This window comes from Sinocyclocheilus grahami, unplaced genomic scaffold (genome assembly GCF_001515645.1).
Source record: "Sinocyclocheilus grahami isolate Dianchi unplaced genomic scaffold, SAMN03320097.WGS_v1.1 scaffold181.1, whole genome shotgun sequence".
Taxonomy (NCBI): domain Eukaryota; kingdom Metazoa; phylum Chordata; class Actinopteri; order Cypriniformes; family Cyprinidae; genus Sinocyclocheilus; species Sinocyclocheilus grahami.
The window spans coordinates 748042-755814 of record NW_015505360.1 but is presented as its reverse complement, the minus strand read 5'-3'; the positions used below and the strand labels follow the sequence as shown (position 1 = coordinate 755814).

Genomic DNA, 7773 nt, shown 5'->3' with positions numbered 1-7773 from the left:
TGAAACACCGTCTAAGCTGTTCGCCAATCACAACGCGCTGGGACAGCTAACCAATCACAACATATTTTGTTTTTCGGAAGGCAGACTTTCATCAAAGCCGGAACTAATCGAGCCGTTTGTGCCAGCCAGGGGAGAAAGGTATTGTAATAATGTAAATTATGTGAAAAATAATGTGTTTTTCGAGCCACCAAGCATGAGAGCATGTTCTAGTACACCCCCAAAACAAAATCAAGACTTTGTAAAAGAGCATAATAGGACCCCTTTAAATGATTACAAATTTTCATTATTTTTTAAAAAATATACCTATTTATTCATTATTTCACAATTAATAAAGATAAAACAATTTTGGTTGAAACCAATAAAAGGCTTATAAATAGTTTTTTTTTTTTCAAATGATAAATTGTTTATTGTTTAATAATAAATAATAATTTAAATAACTGTTAATTATGGGGTCGTTAATTATTTGGGCAGCAACCATACACTGTTATAATTATTTATTATTTAAAAAAATAATAATAAATGTAAATAATTAGTCAGATTCTCTCACAGTTTGCAATCAGAATTTTTTTTTTTAAATACATGATTACAAGTAACAATTTAAATTATTAATCAGCCAGTCTTTGGAGTCTCAACCAGGAAAGGTTTTACACAATTATTTATAAATTATTCATCATTCATTAATTAATAATAATAGCATTTAATCAACCAGTTTTTGATTTTTAAAAAACATAAATAAAAATAAATTAATTTACATAATCAGCTCCTCTCTCAGTTTGCAATCAGAAAAGGTTTTTTAAAAAATAAATAACTTCTAAATTATTCATTGTGATTTATTATTTTACAATTAACAATAAATCATAATTTAATGAATGTTTAATTATTTAAAATATGAATCAGCTGTACAGTGTTAGGACTTTGGTGTACCTTCGCTGCCGTGTAAACCACAACTTTCTTAGTGGTCAGATCACACTTGTTTCCCACCAGGAGCTTGTTGACGTTTTCACTAGCGTAGCGATCGATCTCCTGAAGCCACTGTTTGACGTTGTTGAAGGACTCCTGAAGAAACACATCCAGAGCTCGCATTAAAACAGCACTGATACACACAGAAGCGCTTCACGCTCAGCACAGCGTGTCAAAGAGCCCTACGTAAGGAAAGTTTGGTCACCTGATCCGTGACATCGTACACAACGATGATCCCGTGAGCTCCTCTGTAGTAGCTGGACGTGATGGTGCGAAACCGCTCCTGACCGGCCGTGTCCCACTGACAACACAGCAAACACACACACACGCCGTAAGCACAGAAACATGCCCTTCAGATGAATCAAAAGTGACAGTAAAGACAAAGTTACAAAAGATTTCCATTTCAAATAAACGCTGAAATGAATGTATCACGCGTTCCACAAAAATATGAAGCAGCACAACTATTTTCAACATTGATAATAATCAGAAATGTTTCTCGAGCAGCATATTATACTGATTTCTGAAGATCATGTGACACTGAAGACTGGAGTAATGATGCTGGAAACTCAGCTTTCCGTCACAGGAATAAATTACATTTTAAAATATAATCAGACAGAAAATGGTAATTTTAAATAGTAATAATATTTCACAATTTTTACTGTATTTTCAATCAAATAAATGCAGCCTTGGTTAGCAGAAGAGAAACATCTGAAACTCTCACCGATCGCAAACATTTGAAAAGCAATGTAATCAACGTGTTTTTGCACGCCGACACAATTAGAAACGCAGCAGTGCATGAAATCAAGCTTGTGTGGCTAGTTCAGCGCACTCACGATCTGAAGTTTGATGGTCTTTCCGTCCAGCTCTATCGTCCTGATTTTGAAGTCCACTCCGATCGTGCTGATGTAGCTCTCTGTATACGTGTCGTCCTGAGGAAATGCACACACACGATAACAGACAAGACATTTACTAATGCACAGGTTTCATAAAGACGTTTTCAGTCGGACTGCAGCATTACTTCACCTTTAGCATGAAGCTCTTTGACAGCCAAATCACCTGCGCGATAAGAGCCATTATCTGATCCCTGTGTGTGTGCAAACCGGGTCTTAACGGCAGGCTAATAACTTACAGCGAAACGCAGCAGAAGGCAGGACTTCCCGACGCCGGAGTCTCCGATCAGCAGGAGCTTGAACAGGTAATCACTGGAAGAGAAAGCAGAGAAGTGATCACTTACACTCCCAGACAGTGTGTCCTCTGTGACGTGGAAGCAGGAATTATTACCTAACACGTGTGTGTGTGTGTGTGTGTGTGTGTGTCACATCTCACTGGCCGGTGTTAATGATGATCTCAGGTTCATATTTCACCCCAAAAATCAACAACAACAACAAATAAATTCTGCATGAAAAAAGAGAAAATCATGACACAAAGACATTTTTCTTCTGATTTTGAAGTGAATTGTGATCTATGCATGTTCTTGACAGATTCACATGATACATAAATATAGCAGTCACCCAATACCACGGTATTACCACGACTGTACCATGCTAAAACCACAGAATCTGACAGGGTGGTGTGCTAACAGCTGATTTAATTCCCCAACTCAGCGTGTCTTAAACTCAGCCAGGCTGTCAGTAAGTAAGTTCAGTACCTGATCAGCTCTCTGACAGCAGCTCAATAAGCCCGAGGATGATTTGATCTCATTATAAACACGATAAGAGATGTAATCAGCCAGAGAGTGTCGTACTTAACTGATCAGTTTCATTACAACGTGGCACCTGAGTGTGTCTGAGCTCCAGAAACAGACTGACAGTCATGATATATATATATATATAACGCTTTGAAACATTACTACATATGTACACAAACATCCATATGCATACAAATAATAACTTTTGAATCCTCTCGAAACGACTCCGGGTTGGTTGCTCTGGTTAAACAGACACGGCATAGTCGTGATGGTTATTAATAAACGAATCCTGATATATAACGTGTATATTTAGTTTGCAGTATTGTATTTAGCTGCTACAGTAATGCTGAATGTATCAATAATGTTTGGTGTGTCATCAACTTACTATTCCGGATTCATGTCGACAGCGCACGAGTTATCTGTGGTTTTCTTCTCCGCGATGAAGGCTATTAAAGCTCGAGACTCGTTTGCCGGTGATACCCGCTGTTATTTGGCGTTAAACGCGGTTTTGGGAGAGAAATAAGCGGAACCGGGATCCGGACGCACATTAAAAAATGGCCATTCGGTTATGAAGCTTGAATAATAAGAGAGGCGAAGCTCGGTCGCCTTCGCTGCACGACCCGCCAAAATAAAAGTCCTGACAGACGGCTAACTGAAGACGCGCGGTTATTATTATTATTGTTATTATTTTTTTTAAGACAAACTTGAAAATGTCGTAAATAATTATTTACATTTTACATTTCTGTAATATGTTATTATGTAGCATATTATGGACTGTTTTTGGAGCGTTTCCGAATGACTTTTATTTTGCCAGAAATCGGAAAAGTTTATTTGAACATTTTTTGTTTTGCTTTTAAATGATTTTTAGATGATCGGCACTGGATCTATATTCCTACTAAAATAAGACTGCGTTTCTTTTTAAACTGTAAATCGACCGAAAGCGCACTGGTGTGCAAATTATTCATGTAGGTGCGTCACAAAATGTGGAAACTGAAGCACAGGATCAGTTTGTTCTCTAGATGGCGCTATAATCAAAAAAGCAATACTCTGTCCAGGATCACTGAACTCTCGGACTCATGAAAGGTCTTATGGCAGGGCACATTCTTTCTTTTTCTTTCTCTGTTTTGCTTTTGGTGATTTAAAAGCATTAACAATCTTGATCTCATAAAGGGCAGTCATGGGCTGATGGTTAGAGAGGCGGGCTTGTAACCCGAAGGTTGTGGACAGGGACCTGCACAGACATTTTGAGGGGCAGGGGCTCAAGTGGAAAAAAGGGCACCTCTCATATTTATTTAAATTTTTTCATAAACAAAATGTTAAATATATTAGGGGTGTGCGATATTGACGGAAAAAAAAATCTCGATATTTTCTGGGATTTTATCGATAACGATAATTAGACAACATTTTGCTGAGCGTGTTATTGTGCTGATATCTGATAAGGATAAGGTTGATAAGGACTCCCGTGGACAGCTGACTCCTAAAGTTTTTAATATTCTGCATATTCTGTGTGGTGGTCAGTTCACAGCAGTGACAGAAATGAATCTTAAGTTTAAATTGATTTTTATCCTTAATGGGCGTTTTTACCTTTATAAAGCCATTTTTTCTCAAATTGTGCATCATCTTTTCAGTCAAATTCTTAACTTGAATCAGTCAATTAGAATAATAAGTCATTTAGGCCGTTACCAAGCAAATGAAATCAGTACTTTTAGTACAGTTTGTACAGTACTATCTTTGCAATGCAGAGGAAACACAGAAGCTGCATCTGAAGCGGCATTTCGACAGAGGTGGACAATCCAGGGGTCAGAAAGTAAAAGTCCTGCCATATGTTTATTCCAGCCATGAACTCAGCAGCTGATTTCACCAGAGGAGGAACCAAGTCATGCCTTTCAGATCACAAACCAGTCACCAGTCAAATCCCAAGTCCTCAAAGAGTTAAAGTTAATGAGATAATTAAGTGACTAATTAAATGATGATTGTGCATTAGTGATGCAGTGACACCTGCTGTTACTGAGAATTACAGAGGATCAGATGCTGATGTTTTATTGGTTAAAATGATGCCACCATCATGGAGAGGATGGGTAAAAAAGGGTAAAAATAGAAAATCATTTAGATTTCATTTATTCATTTATGAAGACACAACTTAGCAAAAGTAAAATTGAAAAAAGGAGAGAAAACGGCATTTATTCATTTATGAAGTAACTGAATAATATATATATTTTTTTAAATTAACGTTTGGTTTCATTTTTTATTTTTTTTGCATTTGCACCATATGGTCTGAAAATTAAATTGCGAAGTATTACACAGACCGTGAATAACCAGCGCTCTCTTCCACCCTCAATACCACGAGACACTTGAGCAAGACACTGAACCCCCAACTGCTCCCCGGGCACCGCAGCAATACCGCTGTCCACTGCTCGGGGGGGTGTGTTCACTACTGTGTGTGTGTGTGTGGTCACTAATGTGTGTGTGCACTTGGATGGGTTAAATGAAGAGCACAAATTTCACCATACTTGGCCACATGCCACTTCACTGTTTCACTTCACTGTAAAAGCGTGTGACTTTTTTTCAGAGCTAGTGATTTTTTATTTCCTCTTTTCTGCCAGGTTTAGGTTTGGCAGTGGATGCTGATCTTGACCTGTCTTTGAACCAGTCCAAATGGAGAGGAATGGCTTTTCCCTTATCCAAACACACACACACACACACACACACACTCTCTCTACAAATGCTATCAATACACCTGTCTGGTGACAGGACAGATTTGGCCAACAACAGGGTTGCACTGCTTTTAATGCCTGTTCATATTTTATATATAAAAAGCATGGGATTGAGGTTAAGAGCTGTTTTTAAGACGTGCAGAAGTTGCGTTTGGTCTCGTACTGTATCACATACATTGTCAGTGTCGTGCGCTTGCTTAGACCTTTGTTGTGATAAACAGTAAAGTGTGTTCAGCTGAATTCAATTTCCATTTTGTCAAACTTGTATAAAAAAGGTTTAATATACCATGGCAGTGGTCGTGTGAAGCCCTCCTCATGTAAAGACTGAAGAGTGTGTAAGGATCCACCCGCCAGCCCAAAAAGCGGAATCCAGCGGCCTGGTTGAAAGTTTAATGAATATTCGGTCTTTTACTTGCACTTTTGAATTGATCAGGATTTAGTTTTAATTTTAGTCTAGCTCCGTGTTCAATCTGACTGCAGTTTCACGGGATCCGTTTTTAATTAGAAATATTGCTAAATTTAACGATCACAAATATTCATTTAGATATTTGATTATTCCGGACTCAATACTTTCAATTATCCGTTCACTGGGGACCTAATGTTTCTTTTAAGTCTCATGCTGGCCTTACGTGGATCTTACGATCACAAACTCGCCAGTCTGATGCTAGTCAGAGGGTGTAGGTAGACTAATACCTGTTTTGCCTGCCGCCTACTGCTTGCTTATGACAAAAAGTGTAATTCTCTTAGTGCTTTCCCATACAACTTGCTAACATCGGCGATAGACAGAAATCAGAAGGTCTCCGATGACGTGCCTACTGCTCCTATCATTCACAAGCTTTCAGTTTGATCTATCCTGGCCGTAGATTTTGCGGTAACAAAAGCCTCCTCACAGTTTACTAATAATGATTTCAGGAGAGTTCAGAATAAATCAAATATAACTATTTATTATCAGTCAGGTAAATATGTATTATGCCAATTACATAGTCAATTCAAAGATATCAAATCAATACAAGACCTCAAATTCTCAAAGACGGATCTAAGAGTAAGATGCATACCTGACTTTTAGTAAAATACATATTATGAAGTGTGTGGACACACTTCATGATACGGGCTTTCTGGCTACAGAATCGCAATGACTGATTTGCAACTTTCCCTTAAATACTACCAGAACAAAGACAAAGAAATCTTTAAATCAGTTGTAAAAACATAAAAGACCTTTTGTTTGTTAGTTTCTGTGATCCAGGGTCACACCCGGCTGGAAACTTTCTCACAGACCCCTAAAGGGGGACACACCCCCTCCTCAACACAACACAATTATACAAAAGTTTTAAATCTTTCTCACAATATAAATAGCTACTTTGAAATTGAAACCAATTTACCAATCGCAAAAAGACCTTTAAAATGACACCAAACATGAAGGGGAAAAACAACAGGTTCACAAGATACATGATATGTGGGATATGTATATTCTTAATGAACTTTGGGTGAAACCTTTTGGGGGAAAAGGGAGAGGCAGAGAGGGCAGGAGGAGAAGGGGGTCGTAAATGGGCGAGGAGAGAGGTGTTGTTTGCTCTCTTTGAAGATTTCTTCTCCAGATAAGTTTTATTGTTTTATTGCATGGCGTCTGTTTTGTGTGAGTTTCTGAGTATTGGTTTCATGAAGAGTTATTTTCATAAGGAAATAAATTAAATCCTTTCAAGTGCAAAGACCATCGACTCTACCGTGCGACTCCACCACTGGTAAGGGATCGCTTTTGACTCATCCTCTTTTCTACACCTTGCTTCACTTCTGTTTCAGTTTTTATGACCAACTCTTACTACACTGAACAAAATTATAAACGCAACACTTTTGTTTTTGCCCAAATTTTTCATGAGCTGAACTCAAAGATCTAAGACTTTTTCTATGTACACAAAAGGCCTATTTCTCTCAAATATTGTTCACAAATCTGTCTAAATCTGTGTTAGTGAGCACTTCTCCTTTGCCGAGATAATCCATCCACCTCACAGGTGTGGCATATCAAGATGCTGATTAGACAGCATGATTATTGCACAGGTGTGCCTTAGGCTGGCCACAATAAAAGGCCACTCTAAAATGTGCAGTTTTATCACACAGCACAATGCCACAGATGTTGCAAGTTTTAAGGGAGCGTGCAATTGGCATGCTGACTGCAGGAATATCCACCAGAGCTGTTGCCCGTGAATTGAATGTTAATTTCTCTACCATGAGCCGTCTCCAAAGACGTTTCAGAGAATTTGGCAGAACATACAAATTTATTTGACTAACTTTCAACATATTTTTTTAAATTAAATGTAGCTAAAATAAATTGTTTGCGACCACTTACCTTAAAAACATTTAGTAGCATTTTTTTCAGAAACCGTCTCAGGGAAGCCCATCTGCATGCTCGTCGTCCTC

At 38.1% G+C, this 7773-nt stretch overlaps 1 protein-coding gene across 1 annotated transcript in view; it reads right to left on the bottom strand.

The window, feature by feature from the left end:
* LOC107594256 (ras-related protein ORAB-1-like) overlaps positions 1–3239 on the bottom strand; it is a 5257-nt gene extending 2018 nt beyond the window's left edge. The window contains exons 1-5 of the mRNA XM_016284222.1: positions 3033–3239; positions 2090–2162; positions 1794–1889; positions 1166–1261; positions 925–1056 (exon numbers count right to left, since the gene is read on the bottom strand). Of these exons, the coding sequence (XP_016139708.1) occupies positions 925–1056; positions 1166–1261; positions 1794–1889; positions 2090–2162; positions 3033–3046 (411 nt within the window). The 5' untranslated portion in view covers positions 3047–3239. The remainder of the gene's footprint in view (positions 1–924; positions 1057–1165; positions 1262–1793; positions 1890–2089; positions 2163–3032) is intronic.
* Positions 3240–7773: the final 4534 nt, after the last annotated feature.